Source organism: Chanodichthys erythropterus, chromosome 3 (genome assembly GCF_024489055.1).
Source record: "Chanodichthys erythropterus isolate Z2021 chromosome 3, ASM2448905v1, whole genome shotgun sequence".
Taxonomy (NCBI): Eukaryota; Metazoa; Chordata; class Actinopteri; order Cypriniformes; family Xenocyprididae; genus Chanodichthys; species Chanodichthys erythropterus.
Window position 1 is genome coordinate 31,321,091 of NC_090223.1, and position 19,448 is coordinate 31,340,538.

The following is a 19,448-nucleotide window of genomic DNA, read 5'->3' on the forward strand; positions in this document are numbered from 1 at the left end:
GCTAAGAGTGGTATCGAGTGATGAAGCATTATGAACCTCGACTCCACCATTAAGTGACTCCTCCTCCAGCTCTTTCTCTGAGGAAAGCAACGACACCTGCTCCACCGAGCTCACAACGCTACTTCTTCTGTCTTTTTTGTTGGCCCCTTTAGTACTGCCATTTCTGCTGCTGCCTTTAGTGGCACTGCTAGTACTAGAGCCAGCATTGTCACTGATTGAAACTTTACCACCACTATTATTACTAGAAGTGATGCTGCATCGTCTATTAATGTTGCTGGTGAAACTACTTCCAGAAGTGCTAGTTTTTTTAGCACCACCACCGCTGCTGCTGCTGCTGCTAGAGGTTTGGTTTTCTGCTGTCTGCTGAGAGAGAAAGAGAGACACAGAGAATATAGGTGAGTAAATCAGAGACTGACAGGTTGAACACAAGCGCTCGGCCAGCAAAATCCAATTGGCACGGATGGTAAAGGAAAAGCCTCTCTCTTTCTATATACAACCTGCTTGACAAACAAGCACGTATGTCTTTTGCCCTATGCTCCTATACTGCCAAGCCTTTACCCTCCCCGGGGGGATGCTCAATAATCCTGTCTAGATCTCTTAAGTTAATTCTTTTAAACTTTTATCTGATGCTTCAAATTACGCACACACACACAAACAAACACACACACACACACACACAAAACACAGGAAAAAAGCATTTCTTCTACATGCTGTTAATTGTTGCAGCACAGTGGAATGGCACTTTCACACACTAGATCAATTTGGTCTGCTGTCAGCAGAAAGAATATGCGTAAGGAAGATAGAGAGGGATTAGTAAATCAACTGGACAGAAAGACGGGCACAGCACTTAGAAATGTAATTAAAGAAAAGAAGAGAGGTGGAGGAGGGCATTTAAAGGAGCAGTACTGCAAAACTGTATTATTCTATCAACATTACTGTGACCATCTAAAAATAAACCTGTTCCAGGAGCCTTTTTGAAAAGCCTTTTTGCACTTATTGAAGTGTACTAATCTGGTGTAACAAATAATGGTGCAAATGTCTGTACGCACTTGTAATGTATAGAGAGTGGACTTCGCTATGCTTAAAGGATTAGTCCACTTTCAAATAAAATTTTCCTGATAATTTACTCACCCCCATGTCATCAAAGATGTTCATGTCTTTCTTTCTTCAGTCGAAAAGAAATTAAGGTTTTTGATTAAAATATTCCAGGATTATTCTCCTTATAATGGACTTCAATGGAGCCCAAATGGTTGAAGGTTAAAATTACAGTTTCAGTGTAGCATCAAAGGGCTTTAAACTATTCAACTTATGAAACGAACGCGGCACAAGTTCCGTAAATAGAATAGGAAAGGCGTCGGACATACAGCGTAAGCTTTTTGAAAAATACAGAAAGCGGAAGCACGTGCAAGGTGATCATTTGTGTTTATAAAGCATATACAGTTTTATTTTTTTAAGAAAATGACAGATCGTTTCTCTAGATAAGACCCTTATTCCTCGTCTGGTATCATTTAAAGCGGTTTGAAGCTGCACTGAAACCGTTTGGGCTTCATTGAAGTCCACTATAAGGAGAATAATCCTGGAATGTTTTCATCAAAAACCTTCATTTCTTTTCGACTGAAGAAAGAAGGACATGAACATTTTGGATGACATGGGGGTGAGTAAATTATCAGGAAAATTTTATTTGAAAGTGGACTAATCCTTTAAATATTATATAGTATATATGTATAGTATATAGTACCAGATCAACAGAAAAACTTTTACTGAAGATACCAATTTCCTGCACAGAGCTTGGCAGATCTGCCTTTTAAAATCATGCTACATATGCATGGAATGAGCTTCAAAGTATTCAGAACATGGAACCTGTATTATCTCTTGATCTGTTTAAAAATATTTTAAAGTCCATTTTTTACAGAAAAATGTCAATTATGATTTCTTAAAATGACATTTTAAGTGTGATTTCAGATATTATGATCAACATATCTAGAAATCTAATCCACCTCTAGTTTAAGAATAGGTTGGTTTGTAATTCCTTTCTGAATATTTATAAAAACACTGATCAGTAGTACTAAATCCTGCTACACCTTGTAGACCTCAAATGAAATGACGACAAGATATAGAAAACAAAAGTAATAATAATAACCAAACTGGAAATTTGTTGACAAATCTGTTGCATCTAAAAACACAGTAAAATGAATTTCACTTTGAAAAAAAAAAAAAAAAAACTTAAAAATACATGCAGGAATACTACATTGAATGTTTCTGTTCATATTCATATTTTACCAAAGCAAATAACCAGATGGTATATTGAAAAGATATTAGATAGGATACAGGCATTGCCTGTCACAGAACATATTTCCATTAAATATGAACAAAACTCACCTGCGGTGGTTGGGCTGGATCCTTCCCCTTCTTCCTCTGATTTGATTTGGCAGCTTTGGGGTAAACAATCAGATTTTCCTGCCATCTAAATAAAACCAAATACAGTCAAATTCATATACAGGACAGACCCCGAAAAAAAGGACCCGAAAAATCACACATATATGCAAACTCAAACAAGCATTCAGAGATCTCTTACTTCTGCTTTTTGGACATCACTCTTCTAGACTAAAAACCTCCAGTTGCAAAGAAGCAGAGAATTATGAGCAATAAAACCACAACCCTGAACAATCCCAAAAGAACCAGTTCTAAAGCAGGTGTTCTCAACACAGAAACACATGCACACACTAATCCGAGACTCCTTGACACCTTTTATTAAACTCTTAAGGGATTAGATCAGCCTGGCTGAGATTTACTGATTTATAACACTTAAGAAGAAACAGAGGGATGAGATAGAAAGAGAGAGATGATTTCAATTAAACTACTGAACAGAGCCGAGATCGTGGCACTTGTCACAAAATAACAAGACACTTAACAGCTTGACTTTACCTCTTCTGTTTCATTACATCACAACATTGATTGCAAATGTATATGGCTGCATATATCAAATGGGATAAAAAGTAACTAATGACAAAGTAGCGGTTACAGTACATGTGGCTAAGTTCACACCGCAGGTCACTGAGCATATTACCTACTGATGCTGAAGCTGTCTGTGTTTTCTGTTCGGATGTAGTAGTCTCTGTCAGTGAAGCACAACCTCAGACAGTTCTGGAAGCCAGTTTGAGATGAAGCGTCAAGAATCTCACAACACTGGATCATATTCACACTTCCTTGAGGCAATGTACCAGGCTAGATAAAAACATTGCACAGAGCAGGAAAGATTTTGAAGTCACCATGAAATCACAATAGACGATTCTTGCTTTTTATGGACTATTGCTGTATTTATTATAAATTATATGATAAATCTGTTTTTTTTTTTTTTGTTTATGCATCTGCCCTCATAATATTTAATCAACATAACTTCCCCTCCCTCTTGCAGCTACATTACTGATTATGCATTTAGGGCGGGACAAGCTGTCACTCACATGAGATCGACCAATAGCAAACCATAACCATCCAATCAATTCCCGATGGACAAAGTCCCGCCTTGTTCAAGAAAGTGTTATACTTTGATATAGGTCACAATAGGGAAGAAAAGACTTTCACTTCTTCAGTTTCATGCTAACTTTAATTTTGGCAGCGGCTATTTTCACAGTGCAAATAGAAATAGATGTCATTTATACTCGATTAAATAGCAATTAAATGCTATTTCTCTTCTTATTCATGATATATTTACTTACGATTTATTGAAAAAAAAAAAAAAGTGAAATGTGAAAAGGGAGAAGAATGAGTTTGGCAAAAGGCAGATTCGAACTTTGCTCATTCACATTAAAAGTATCTACACCACCGCTGCTGACAGGACTTGGGCATTTTTTGTACTTCTGTCTTACGCATCGGGAAATTGGTGGGCAGAGTAAGTGTAAATAGGGCTATTTTCACTTAGTATAAATAGACACTCTGTTAATTATTTATTTTTTGTTACTTACAAGTCTTATGTTTTACTTCTGGTGATTGCATTTAGTTGTTCATTTGTGAAATGTAAGAATTGTAAACTTTTGTTGGACACAGAACCTATTTTCTGCAATAATCCAAAAGCCAGTGGAAAAAGCCTATTGGGTTTTCATCGAGGAAACCAGGGTGATGCTAACTTCCATGTTTTACATAATCACCCCAGACACTTTAATTAAAGATAATGCAAAATTACATTATAACATCAAAATGTCAAAAATTAACATTTTTGGTCTGGTATCAGTGATGGGGTTTTTGTAAGCTTGAGATAGACTGCCTAAAGAACAGATTAAACCTCACCATCTCATTCAGAGAGTAGCGTAGAAGCCCATGCTCGTAAAGCACAAAATATCTCCTCTGCCATTTCTATAACAGAGACGTCAAAGGTTAAGATCAAGGCTACCCTTACAACATGGTAACATATAAAAGACCTGTATCTGATGGAAATAATCTCTAGAAGTGGCAGTGCCATCATCACCCGTTTCCTGTGGCCAGAACTGCTGAAGTCAGTGTCCTCAGGGGCCAAGAGGAGCCACCCCACCTGAACAGGCTTAATTTGGGACAGAGAGAGAGATTGACTCTATTTTTTAAATAAATAAAATAAAAAGGATAGTTTCATTTCTCCAGCATTTTAAAAAGTTAAGAAAGTATATCACCTCACCTGATACAGATCTGCTTCGCCGAGTTTGTGCGAATCCACTGTTTTAAAGCAGTTTTGACACTTACTTTTATTAAAGATGTTGGCCTGAAAGCGATGACACCGATTCTCGCGTGCAGAAAACATCGTGTTTTTTAGATTAGAAAAATTACAACAACAAAATAAGAATTTAAAGTGACGACGGCGGTTATGTAATTTTTTATATAAATAAAAATAGGCTAAGTACTATGGGTTCGCTATGTCTTCATATATTAATAGTGTCCGACGTGTCGTTCATGTGTTTTATCTTCCTTCCCAACGAGCAAACGGCCTTTCAGTCACTTTACTGACAATTTGTGGAGTCTAACATTAGAGGGATATCCACTGATGTAAACGTAATATAAACATTTGATGGAGAGTTCAGCTCTTCTAGAAACGTTTTGATCCACAGAACTTACATAATCAGGTTAAACAAACCACCACAGAGTGATTGTTTACAATGTCACGCCCTAGCTGTGCTAGCTTGCGCTTTCTTCAGTGGTGATTCATCCCAGTGATTCGATTCTTTTGACTTCGTTCACATTCATTCACTGACCATTTCTGCAGATTGTAAAAACTCTAATTCTAAATTCTGTGGTGTGGATACTGAAACGTTAAACTAAAGAATTAGGCCTATGTATACTTATATGTGTCCTTTTTTTGCTTGGACTTCCTATAGGGGTTCAAACCAGATTTGGGGCAGGTTTTTGTTTTTAAACTTAAATTTTTTTAGCCTACTGTGTAGAATGCTGCTACATGTGCACATGACCTCACTACATTTTATATTTAATGCAGTGAGTTAAATCAAGCTATCGTTTTCAAATTAAAAGTTTTATTTTGAGGAAAATACCCTGAATTGTTTTCAATTAATTCTAGTCAATATGAGAACATTGCATTCTGGGATACAGTGTGCTCTGGTTGTATACTGCACATTGTTGGCAAAAATTAATATGATCAATAAAATATGAATATTTTCAATTTTTCAATAATTTTATTTATCATTAAAATACAATACATAAAGGAATATACAGGGTTGAATTTATATATGTTGAGTTAAGTGGTAATGATGAAATATATATATATTATCAATGACATAAAATCAACAGAGATCATTATGGTTAAAAAGATCTTGATTCATGCCACACCTGTCTGTTAAAGCATTAGCATCAATGCTTGTCTGAATGTGTGAGTGAACGTAATATCCATTAAAATTCTCCACCCTCTGCTTTCAGATCAACTTTCATCTTCTGTTTCTTCATTATGGCCTCCAACTCAGTGGCCTTCCGCACATCCTGAAAAAGAGCGATACAAATAATCATGAAGATAATCATCTTTCAATTAGTATAATTTCCCTCTTTTTTTTTTTTTTTGGTTTGTTCTGTTTATTTCCAGTCACCCACTGAGAGAAATCAATTTTAAGATGACTTTAAATGACTTTAAAGCAATGACTATTCATAACTTTTATACTGTTAGTGAAAATGCTATTTCACTAGATTTTGCTTTTGCATAAATTACCTAGTTAAATATCCAATTTAAATTAAATATTTATTTACTTTGTTTAAAGTTGGTAATGGTGAAATATATATATTATCAATTACATAAAAACAACAATGAAATGAAAGTTTTGATAGTCATTTCTTCTCTGCTGTGACGTAAATCCAAGTGAAAGAGCTTCTCGAACAAGAAAAGATGTACACTCCTGGGCAAGCCAAAAATACTTAGTGGTCTTTTAATGGACCATTAACCATTTTAATCACAAATCACTGGTCAGGAAATTAGCAAGAATTGCACAAATACTGTTGGTAAAGTAAGTTAGCACAGAATAACCTTCCCCAACTTGTAGACAGGAAACTTTTTACAAGAAGAGTGTTGTTACACTCAATGTTGATGGCTTCAAACACTTCATGAGTAGTTGAAAAATGTCTCCAAGTTCATTTGAGTTTAATGTGAAACCAAATCTGGACTCTGACCAGGCCAAAACATGAGCCTGAAGGTTCTCAAGCCACTTCTTGGTTGTCTTTGGAGTATGGGCAGGAGCATTGTCTTGTTGAAAAATAACATCTGATCATTCCTCTTTAGATAACAACTTTTCATTTGTGGGAATGTTGTTTTAATTTTGGGCTTGGCCCATTTTATTTTGCCCAGGAGTGTAGGTAGGTTTTTATATCTGTCCATCTGGAAATAATTGGATGGTTGTGATTGCTGTGATCTCATGCGAGTGACAGGTTGTTCCTTCCTCACTACAGTGAACAACACACCATCAGAAAAGAGAAGTTGTTGCAAGAGGGAGGGAAAGTTATTCTGAAACTGCCAACTGTAAAAAATCAGCAGTATTCTGTGAGAATGCCTCTGGGAGTGAGTAATGTATACATACGTCCAGCAGTGCTTTCTGCACCATGATCTGGCTGTAGACTCTGATGCCCTCTTCTGGACAAACAGAACGCAGCTCCTCCTTATTCAGAGAGAAGAGCTGAGCTCCTGTCAGGACACCCAGACTGTTTACAGTGCTGAGACAGAGATAGAGATCACAACATGAGCAAATTTCAGAGGTCTAAGATCAGTTCAGCTCCAGATCATCATGTCTAGATGTGTGTATTTTACTCACTAATCATTGAAGCCTTTGGCCCTGAGCCATTCCTGAACCTCAGCTGAGGTAGAGTGATAGTCCAGCGGTGCTGTTGTGTCATTCGCTTTATTAATTACCACAGGGCGTACTGATGCTGCTCTACCATTGGCCAGTCGCTGCAAGAGCTCATCATTCATCAGTATTACTGTTAACACATATAAATATCACATTAGGAAATAAAATGAAATGTACATTTGTGATATTTGGACATTTATGATATTCGCTGTTTAGTAAGGGGAAATGTAAAGTCAGTTGGTCAATTATAAAAATCCCAGTGTCATCAGCAGAAATCTTGTATCATTCAGTGTGTTGCTATTGTTAACTAAAACCAAAGCTAAATTAATGGAGATAAAGCTGAAATAAACCATGTATTAATTAGATGAAACATAAACTTGAATTTAAAATGTTAGCTTGGCAACTAACTAAAATAAGTATGTTGAAGTACTAAAATGACAAACTAAAACAAAAATTAATTAAAGTCAAGATATATCAAATATTAAAAAACAAAAACTAATAAAAAATGACAAAAGCACATAGCAAAATTAAATAATATATATATATATATATATATATATATATATATAGCATCATTATCATTATATATATATATATATATATATATATATATATATAGCATCATTATCATTATATATATATATATATATATATATATATATATATATATATATATATATATATATATATAGCATCATTCTGAAGGTGGTTAATTTTGTGATACTGATCAGATGACTCTACATTATCCAGCTTATTAAACAACTAACAAAATAAATGTATAATAATATATAATTAATATAATCAACGTCGAATTGAATTGAATTATTATTTAATTATGTGAGGGAAAAAGAAACCCCAGAATGCTACATGAAACTATGACAGAGTTAGAAGACTGTTGCCAAAACAAATGAAAACAAAAAACAAAACAAAATTATTCATTAGGCCTACAACATATTTGACAGTCTCACGATTGACCAATCAGAATCAAGTATTGAGAGTTGTGAGTAGTACTAATACTGGAGAAAAATCAGTCAAAGGTTTATGGATAAAATACATTTTTCTGATTGACACAAAGCAGGTTTGTTCATTTTCTTGTATACAATACTGAAATAATGACTTGACCATCCTCTATAACCTCAAAGCTCTTAACGTTTTTTCCAGAAGTAGGCTATTGTCCTGTAATCATACTTTGAGGAAAAAGACATTCATTAGACTGTAGTGACTGGTTAGAAGTGACTAATTTGCAAGTACTGTTGCTGTAAGAAACATTACCTTTCTCTCCGTCTTCTCCAGCTGGCGGCATACTGTGTGGGCGTGGATCAGGGCGGATTGCTTTTTCGCCTGAGGAATTGGGTGCAGCATAAAAAGAGATTGCTCTCGGGGGAGAGATAGGAGCTTTCTATAAAAATATGATAGAAATTAGTTTGTGACTGAGGATGTGAATGTGTTGTTATATGTTGCTGGTTGCATTTGACTACTTTACCATGGACTGGTTGCGCATTACTACGTTGGAAGAGTCAACTTCTGCGTGATTGATTGGCTCGAGGATATTGTGTGGAACAAAACCAATCTGACCGTAATCATTCTTACACTTCCACCATCGCTTTGATGACTCTAACACCTGAGGCAGAGAGGATAAGAGAGACAAAGTGATTGAAAACGAGGGGAAATGAAGTGAACTGGGAGCATGTGTGAGTGATGATTTTCAAGAGGAAGCACAGACCACTTTACAGATCATCAATACTGTGAAATGTGTGCTGAGAACTCTCTCTCTCTCTCTCTCTCTCTCTTTTTTAATAATAATAATAATTTTGGTCAGCAATTATGGAAATAATTGATCAAACTCAGAACTTTTTCCATATTTAAAAATGCTAGTAGTGTCTATGCAAGGTACCTCTAGAGTTTCTCCCTGTAAGACTGAAAGCTCACTACTGTTTCGTGCCACAAAGTCATAACTGCAGCGATACATCCTTTCTTCATGAGGAGGCAGAGAGTCTTCCATCCTAGACCATAATCACACACACAATAAGACAAAGTGCCATCACAAAGACGCTGCACACACACAGCTGACTGGTCCATACTAACCCATCGTGTTCATGGTGTACAGTTAGACGAGCCTGATCAAGTACCTGTGGAAAGAGAGAGGGAGGAGATTAATGTGGTTTGTATTGTGGTTGTGCTTATATCAGGGAGTGTGAGGTCTCATACCTGCTGAGTCTGTATAAGAGCTTCATGTTTGTGCTGGGACTCTATGGGGTCCTCGATTGGTTGTCCATACGCGTCTATGACCATAGGCTGCCAACCATCCAAAAAGACAGGTTTGTATGGAGGCACAGTCTCGCTGAGTTGAGAGCTGACAAAAACACATTGGAGTTGATCAACTGATCTTAACTAGGGGAGAATTGACACTTTTAAAGGGTAAGTTCACCCAAAAATTTAAATTCTGTCATTAAGTAATTCCTTAATTCTGTCATTAAGTAATCCACCCTCATGTCGTTCTACACCCATAAGACCTTTGTTAATCTTCAGAACACAAATTAAGATATTTTTGATGAAATCCGATGGCTCAGTGAGGCCTGCATTGACAGCAAGATAATTTCCTTTTTCAATGCCCAGAAAGCTACTAAAGACATATTAATTAAAACAGTTCATGTGACTACAGTGGTTCTACCTTAATGTTATGAAGTGACGAGACTACTTTTTGTGCGCCAAAAATAACAAAGTAACGACTTTATTCAACAATATTTAGTGATGGGCGATTTCAAAACACTGCTTCATGAAGCTTCGAAGCTTTACAAATCATTTGTTTCGAATCAGTGGTTCCCATGATTTCAGTAAATGAGGCTCTTCGTTACGTCATAAGTGTTTTGAAACTTCAATAGATCATGTGACTTTGGCAGTCTGATACACGCTCCGAACCACTGAATCAAAACAAAAGTTTCGTAAAGCTTCGAAGCTTCATGAAGCAGTGTTTTCAAATCGCCCATCACTAGATATTGTTGAATAAAGCCATTATTTTGTTTTTTTGGCACACAAAAAGTATTCTCGTCGCTTCATAACATTAAGATTGAACCACTGTAGTCACATGAATTGATTTAAATACGTCTTTAGTAGCTTTCTGGACATTGAAAAAGGGAGTGTTATTGCTGGCGATGCAGACCTCACTGAGCCATTGGATTTTATCAACAATATCTTATTTTGTGTTTCGAAGATGAACGAAAGTCTTACAGGTGTGGAACGACATGAGAGTGAATACTTAATTTTAATTTTTGGGTCAACTAACCCTTTAAGATGTGCTTTTGTACCTTTTATGAAGTTTAAACACTACCGTCCACATTCATTGTATGTAATATCATAGAAAAGAGCATTTAGCACTTATGTTATGTTCCAGAGAAGAAAGAAAGTCATTGAGGTTTGGACCAACATGAAGATGAATAAATAATGACAGAATGTGCATTTTTGGGTGAACTATCCATTGAAGTGGTGTTTCCATTCAAATTTAAATTCTACAGCTTTGTTACTGACAATGGCAGGGTCCAGTTTGGCCCAAGGGACGTCCACAGTTGTTTCTCTTGCTCGTTTAGATTCTGCTGTAGCAGAGAGATCGCTCCACTGGTCAGAGCAGGGCTGGAGACTGTTGCTGCCAACTTAGGACCACCTGTGGTCTTCACCATCTGGTGAAGATACAACAACATACCTAATATGGCCACTACAAATCCTTTTGTTGTAGTTTTATTTTATTGTTTGGGTGTGTTTCTCTGTATGTCTGCTGTGTGTGTAATTCTCTTACCAAGTGCAAAGGGATAAAGACGTGGTGCAAGAGTTCTTCTGAGGATGGCTCTGAGATTTTCATCTTTAGGCGGTCCTACAACAAACACATAGACATACAGACATAGTTTTGTGAAGTTCTTATAGCTGTGATTTCTGCACCACTAGCCAAATCACCACAAAATTGCCCCCCAAAAAAATTGCAAAAATAAATATATTAACTTTAATATATATAAAAGGCAGGATTTAGAAAGATTTCTCATTTTGTCATCTTACCAATAGACAGATAGAATATTTAATCTTCTGAAATATATCCACAAACTCCTGTTCTGATGGTGGGGTCGGCGTTTGTGTGAGAAGGCCATCTACAAACATAGATGTATAATATTTATGATTTATGATGTTTCTGAAGGTCTTGGATATGGGTTTTGTGAAGTATGGAGGTCATCTCTCTCACCATCCTGTTTTTTATTCTTCTTGCTGCTCTTTTTTTTGCGACTCTTTTTCATGCTCTGTTGCTCAAGAGCTTCTGCTGTCACCTGCAGACGGGCCATGAAACGCTCCACATCAGCAAAACAGTGATTCACCAACTCCTAATAGTGGGAGATATAAAAAAGGAGCAAACTGTAAGGTTTTAAGCTATAAATCCACTTACACAAACGCAATGGCTTTCCATGTTGTTTTCAAGCCCTTTCATTACTCTTTCCTCTAAAACTAAAATCCCAGTAACATCATATTTTTCAGGTTGGGGCAACTTATCACAATTTGAGGTTTTTGAGGTAAGCTGGCATGTTTTTTTTTACAGTTTGTAATTCATAAAGTTTATTAACCACAATTTTGCTGTTCAAAACAGTTTCATATTTTTGTATGTTATCTTTTACATATATCATGAATTGTCTTATCTTTTTATATTTGTTGTTTTGCTAAAAAGAGCCATAATAGGATGTTTAATGGCAGTGTCTATGGTGACAGCTTACCCCCAAATAGTGGGGTTTGTTACAGAAGTCAATGTGCATTTAATGAACTGTACTTTTTTCTGGGTAGTAATGGTGAAAATGATTGCAAAAAGGTGTGAGTTTATGAAATAAATGAATGAATGAATGAATGAATAAATAACCCAAGTAATAAATAACCTTAAAAATACTCAGTAAAAAGTGTGACAATAGCACAGTCTCCACTATACAAAAGTAAAGTACTGATGGATTTTTGCAGTCTGCATTCAATCAAACAGGCAATGTTATATGTAACATTCACACTTACAACTTCTCTCTGTGCGTTGATCAGATGTGTATCTGTTTTCACTCCTCCATTTACTAAGATGAGCAATGAAATATATATAAAATGTGCATATATTGTCAAAAATATATATTGCTGTATATATATAAAATCAAACAGAAATACAGATATAAATGCATATATACCTGCGGGACCGGGGTAAGCAGCTGTATCATTTGGAGGTAATTTGATTGACTTTGACAATCTCCTGGGAATAACTTGGGGAGCAGCCATCTTAGAGAGAGAAAGAATGAAAGGGAAAAATAAAAGGAAAAGACAAAAAAAACAACAGAGGTTATTTAGAAAGTATTTATCTGTCATCCATTTGACAGCTTTGCCTATTCAGCTGTTCACACACAAAGTCAGATTTGGTTTAACTAATGATTCATAATTACAGCAAAAACATGGACAAAGTGGACAAATATGTTTCCTTTTCAAGTGAAAACAAATAATGTCTGATTTTTTTCATCTATATCTCTGATTCCTTGGTCACCACTTTAGTTAAACAGCTTTAGGCTACCACAGAACAATTATCAAAGAGGATTATTATGTAATGGACTACTGGAAAGAGAACATTAGACACTGAAGACAGAATTTCATTCATTTGACCTGACAGGTAGACAAAAAGTGAAAAGAAGTGCCAAGAAGCCTGGAAGAAACTCTTTATATGGTTTAATAAACTAATCCTTAGGACTTGGACTACCACAACTCCCTATAACTAAGACAAGATTTTTTTTTTGCCAAACAGAATGAATGGCTTTTTTGTAAACCTGGTCTTGGCAAGATTGCTTGAGAGTTTCACTCATTCGTTGTTTAAGACTCTGGGATAAAGAGGGTTGACATTCCACACATAACCAATACATTACTCCACATTAGCTTCTCATTCAGTCACATCTGTGGCCTCTGACTAGCGCAAAGCCATAAAAGTTTGTCAGATCTTTGTGAGCTTCTTAGCTATCACTGGACATTTCTTCTCAGGATGAAATGTCATGTTTAGTCCTGTAAATAATGTAGTAAAGTAAAAAATATTTTCTTTTTTTCCTGAGGAAACACAAAAAAATGATAAAAATATTAATTAAAAATATAAATAAATATGTCTTAGTTTTCAAGGAATGATTTCCAAAAAGTCCATTATAATTTTTACAGCTGGATTCAAATGTCTGAGACCTCTGTTAAAGCGTTAGTTCACCCAGAAATAAAATGTCTGTCATTAATTACTCACCCTCATGTTGTTCCACACCCGTAAGACCTTCATTCATCTTCGAAACACAAATTAAGATATTGTTGATGAAATCCGAAGGCTCAGTGAGGCCTGCATTGACAGCAATAACACTCCCTTTTTCAATGTCCAGAAAGCTACTGAAAACATACTTAAAAGAGTTCATGTGACTACAGTCGTTCAACTTTAATATTATGAAGTGATGAGAATACTTTTTGTGTGCCAAAAAAACTTTATTCAACAATATCTACTGATGGGCGATGTCAAAACACTGCTTCATGAAGCTTTCGAAGCTTAACAAATCTTTTGTTTTGAATCAGTGGTTCAGAGCTTGTATCAGACTGCCAAAGTCACATGAACTATTGAAATTTCAAAACACTTATGACGTAACGAAGCCTCGTTTAGTGAAATCACATGATTTTGGTGCTCCGAGCCACTGATTCAAAACAAAAGATTCATAAATCTTCGAAGCTTCAAGAAGCAGTGTTTTGAAATCACCCATCACTAGATACTGTTGAATAAAGTGGTTATTTTGATATTTTTGGTGCACAAAAAGTATTCTCGTTGCTCTACAATATTAAATTTGAATCAGTGTAGTCACATGAACTGTTTTAAATATGTTTTTAGTAGCTTTCTGGACATTGAAAAAGGGAGTGTTATTGCGGTCTATGCAGGCCTCAATGAGTCATCGGATTTGATCAAAAATATCTTAATTTGTGTTTTGAAGATGAACGAAAGTCTTACAAGTGTGGAACGACATGAGGGTGAGTAATTAATGACATTATTTTCATTTTTGGGTCAACTAACCCCTTTTGTCTTGTGTGTTTTTTCCTTCAGCATCCCTGCAGCCCTGCAGGCAGTATAAAAATGTATGGATGATTGGAAAGACATAAAATTAAATTATATAGCTACTAGACAATTCAACAATTTGAGCCTTCGCAAGTTTGTGCAAAAATGAGTTATCATGTTCTCCAGCATGATTTGAAATGATCTACTGAGCATGTTGTGCTTCAATGGAAGCAAGAACATCTGTCTGTACAAAAGAGTTCACGTGATCAATGTGACAAATGTGATTAGTGGCCTAGAAATAGTGCAGAATATAAAACACTTGTTCTCATAATTCTTTTTTAAAACATCTCAAACCTATAAACCTTCAAGGTTTAGATTATATTTTAAATCCCTGATTTTCAATGTGGTCTCGGATTTTTAACCCCCCTACTGTATTCCTGAAAATTGCAAAAAGTAATCTTCAAGATCTCCATTAAAAATCCAACACAATCACCCTGTCAAAATCACTGCATTGACTGAACACTCTTCTGTTGTTTAGGAGGAGTGGCAGCATCAATACCCAGGATTTATAACACAGCTGCTATTATAAGCAGAGACCTATGCAATGATTTGTTTGCATTCATACTGCCATTGTATCGCCAAAGAATAGGAACCAGACACAAAAAATAGCTCTTAGATATGAGATTACAGCACACTGAACATTGCTATAGTTCAGTGAATCATTTTCAATTCTTCAGGGAAAAGCGTTGATTCTTTACCTGTGTGCATCACAACTAGACTATAAAAGCAATAGACCAGTTGCCTAATTGCTAGTATTAATGTAAAATCTCAATATCGATGGCATTATAAAGATTTAAATGTTTGGTTTAAGACAGTCTTACCGTGTGTTAGATGTGTACACCTCCTTCTGTCACATTTTCTGTTTACACCTAATAGAGAAATGCAAGAACAAGAAAAACGAGTTGATCTGTTTAACTTGAAGGAAACCTGGACTCTCTCTCTCTCTCTCTCTCGCCTGAGTTTCAGGATATGAAGAGCACAGAAACCTGGGTGGAAGTGTGTTAATACATTCCTGTAAGTACATTCCTCTGACATACCTCTGAGAGGCAATAAACGCAACAGAATTTCAGATAGATATTTATGAGTTTTATAAGAAACTGTCATGCGCCCAAAACAGATTGTAAAACAGGAAAATATTAAAAAAGCAACACATATTCACACATAAGGACAAGTGAAAAATTTGAGTTAATACTCACAGTGCCACAAACTGTCTCAGGCGAAGAACTGCGTTGTTGCTGCTTCAGTTCAGAGTGTTCAGGCTAGGCTTGTTTGTCTAGATCTGTCATTCTCCTCTCACCCTCCCTCTCTCTTTATTTTTTCAGTGTCCACTGTTCCTCTGTCAGTCGCAGGTGTTAAGAATTGCTGTTACCTCAGTGTTTGTTATATGCCATATACTTTGGTCTGTGTTTGTCAGTTTATGCAGTGTGTGCTGTCATCACCTAATACAATTAGAGTGCTAATATCTTACTACAGTGTACTTGTTGCACAGTTTCTATTACTAATGTAATGGTGCTGTTGTTTTGCTTTTTAAAAAAATCAATTGTCTGTGTTATGACATTTTTATTTGTTATACTTCTGAAATTCTGTATATGTAGCTTGTTCAGTTGTTGTAAATTCTGCAAAACTATCCATTGATTATTTCAGTTCAACATAATCAGGAAACAACTATACACTGCTTGTTCATTTTGATATGAATTCTGTCTATTGCCTTGTAGACCTTGCCAAGTAGAGCATAAATGCTGTTCATCCTACCAGGAACTGTGAATCAAGTTTCAGATGACACTTATGATAATTGTATTTCCTCTTTCTTCTCATTCACAAAGAAAGGTACCATATCTTAGTGAATGAATGTGGGATTTTCATGAATATTTTAAGAAAAAATAATTAAACATGCTTTCTTAAGTCTCTAAATAGATCAAAAGACACACAGTTTTCAACAAAGTAAAATAAGATGTTTAATTAGTGAACAACTTCTGTGTGTTTAGCTTCTCCGACATCCTCAACTCTTCTTGCTCCATCTCCTCTTCCTAAGCCATCTATTCCTTTCCCCTCATCTCTTTCTACCTCTTCTACTGTTCCTCTTCCCTCTCAGTATTCCTCTATCCTCTCCAAAACACCTTACATCTCTTCCTTTTCCCATTCTTCTTCTTTCTGTTGTTGTTGTTTTTCTTTCCCCTTTTATAGTTTTTGTAATGTAAACAATTAGGAAATTTGCATTTCATGTGTTGTATTACTAACTCAGCAGATGTTTATTTCGGGTTAATAGAGAACATTCCAAGTACAACTGAGATTTTAACAAATAATGTTTTTGTTGTGTTTGGAAAAATGGTGCACAATTGATTGTGATTTTTGTAAAACCAATAAAAAGAGCTGCAATAGTTTTTGCCTGATATATTAAGCTTTTGGTTGGATGTATGAACTACTGTGAAAACATTTGGGAATTTAGTGCACAGTGTTTTGAGAAAATGATGCATGTGATTTAAAAATTGCAAGAAATGGAGGAAAATTTACAACTTTTTAGGACAATTACAAAGTGTTCATTACTGTGTTAACTGTTTTGAGAACAGTGACCTGAGTTTGGAGAAATGTGTCAAATTTATTGAGAAAAATTGTAAAAGAAATTACAATATCCAGTAAGAGTAAGATTTTAAAGGTGCCCTAGATTCAAAAATTGAATTTATCTTGGCATAGTTGAATAACAAGAGTTCAGTACATGGAAAAGACATACATTGAGTCTCAAACTCCATTGTTTCCTCCTTCTTATATACATCTCATTTGTTTAAAAGACCTCCGAAGAACAGGCGAATCTCAACATAACACCGACTGTTACGTAACAGTCAGGATCATTAATATGTACGACCCCAATATTTGCATAATGCCAGCCCATGTTCAAGGCATTAGACAAGGAGAGCCAGTATTAATGTCTGGATCTGTGCACAGCTGAATCAACAGAGTAGAAAAGCAAGCAAAGACAACAGCGAAAAATGGCAGATGGAGCAATAATAACTGACATGATCCATGATATCATGATATTTTTAGTAATATTTGTAAATTGTCTTTCTAAATGTTTTGTTAGCATGTTGCTAATGTACTGTTAAATGTGGTTAAAGTTACCATCGTTTCTTACTGTATTCACGGAGACAAGAGCCGTCGCTATTTTCATTTTTAAACATTTGCAGTCTGTATAATTCATAAACACAACTTCATTCTTTATAAATCTCTCCAACAGTGTAGCATTAGCCGTTAGCCACGGAGCACTATCAAACTCAATGTAAACATCAAAATAAACACTGTACTTACTCGATTAGACATGCTGCATGCCGAACACTTTGTAAAGATCTATTTTGAGGGTTATATTAGCTGTGTGAACTTTGTTTATGTTGTTTAAGGCAAGCGCGAGCTCTTGGGGCGTGGAGCACAAGATTTAAAGGGCCACACACCCTGAATCGGCTCATTTATAATGATGCCCCAAAATAGGCAGTTTAAAAAAGTAATAAAACAAAATCTATGGGGTATTTTGAGCTGAAACTTCACAGACAAAGTTCTAGATCACCTTTAATAATAAGATCTTACAGGACAAACTAAAATAGTTTTTTTTTTAAATGGCAATGTCCAGGAAATCATCCTGAATACTGCTTCCTACAATGGCATCTCTAACTATCGCTTTTGGGTGATTCTGAATCTACACTTATAGGTTTCATCAACAAAATATCACTGAGTGCACCTTTTAATTCTGTTTTTGTTTCATTGTTTGATCACTGTTTTCAGGTGAGAATTGGCCCCAGCACATTCATCAGAACAACAGTTTGCTCATGTAAATTGGACAGAAAGCCACAAAAGACCTCCGGATTTCAGTGTTTGAAAGAAGAGCACACTGTTACACTGGAAAATGTCGCAGTGCCTTCAAGGAAAAAGCAGCAAAGTCTAAACTGGAGTCTCAAAAAGTGTCTGACGTCATTAGTGCGTATTCCTACTGAAACATTTCCTCAGATATTTTCATCCCTCGAGAGTCTGCATGGGTTCAAGTGAATAGTTTTACAGGCACAGCCTCGCAATAGAGAGGTTCTGCTGTGAACAGAGATGCCCAATACCATACATCTGTAAACTTATGTTCTCATTATTTCTTTACCTTACAGGCTACATCACAAATAAATCCTAATTGAGTGTAATTAGGAAGGCCATTTCCCAGAAATGTGCAGATGAATGCAAGCTGTCAAAAGGTGAAAGCCTGTAATGAATATAATCTGAATATAATAATAAAAAAAACAGTAATGAAGTGATTAAAGTAGAAAGATTCAATGAAATGAAATGATGAAAATAATGACATTAAAAAACAGAACAATAAGCATTTGTTGATTTGTCTTTTGTTTCATCAATCCATTAGCAAGTGGCACACTAATGCTGTGTTCATAATATGACTAAAATTGCTCTGCTGCCTCCACCAGCTCTAGAGAAGCCTTGTTGTTTAATGTTACCGCAGGTTAACACATTGAAACTCTCTTAACAATCTCTACATTGAGAATAGCTTGAGCAAACTGCAAGACACAATCTAAAGTACTTTAGTAAAGAACTTTTTACTGTTTAGTGAAAGAAATACAGTGGAGAAGTGTACTTCTTAAAAATATCACATTGAATTCCCATATAGACCTGAAAAGGAACCCATTAAAGTCCTGCAGAAGTGTCCTACACTATATTTCATATAAAAAGTTTCTTATTGGCAATGTTCTTATTTTCTGGCAAGGGGATTTCTTCAGCACCAAATAACAACGACTTTTATACATGATCAAAATGTAAGACTACTAGAGGTCCTACGGAAAGGCGATGGCGCCCTCGTGTGTTAAGCAAGTGCAATGGGTCTTCTATTTGGCCTCTCATATTTCTTGGCAGAAATTAGTAATGTTATGTAACAGTCACCTCTAGAGCCAGATGTCTCTGCTCTTCTACTATTGTAGCACATGCACTATCTTTACTTCTCCACAGCCTTTCTATAGACCAGTGGGCTCTGAACGCACGTGAAGAGCAGTGCGCTTTCCCAA

At 35.8% G+C, this 19,448-nt stretch overlaps 1 protein-coding gene across 1 annotated transcript; it reads right to left on the bottom strand.

Moving 5' to 3' along the window:
* Positions 1-5,810: 5,810 nt before the first annotated feature.
* On the bottom strand, positions 5,811-12,578 carry eps8l1a (EPS8 signaling adaptor L1a). Its single transcript, XM_067373572.1, has 14 exons — positions 12,479-12,578; positions 12,330-12,382; positions 11,527-11,662; positions 11,346-11,434; positions 11,092-11,166; positions 10,827-10,975; positions 9,510-9,654; positions 9,387-9,430; positions 9,196-9,304; positions 8,785-8,922; positions 8,574-8,700; positions 7,266-7,431; positions 7,035-7,167; positions 5,811-5,952 (listed from the first exon to the last, which is right to left on the bottom strand). The coding sequence occupies exons 1-14, from the start codon at positions 12,576-12,578 to the stop codon at positions 5,866-5,868; spliced, it is 1,551 nt and encodes a 516-aa protein (XP_067229673.1). The 3' UTR covers positions 5,811-5,865.
* Between the last annotated feature and the right edge of the window lie 6,870 nt (positions 12,579-19,448).

What these genes read in the sequence shown, in the direction of transcription:
- eps8l1a (XM_067373572.1), bottom strand. Translation starts at nt 12,578, where the DNA reads ATGGCTGCTCCCCAAGTTATTCCCAGGAGATTGTCAAAGTCAATCAAA. An exon ending in TCCCGCAGGTATATATGCAT is followed by an intron (nt 12,383 to 12,478) that starts TTATATCTGTAT and finishes TGCTCATCTTAG; the next exon opens with TAAATGGAGGAGTGAAAACA. An exon ending in GTACACCATGAACACGATGG is followed by an intron (nt 9,305 to 9,386) that starts GTTAGTATGGAC and finishes ATTATGGTCTAG; the next exon opens with GATGGAAGACTCTCTGCCTC.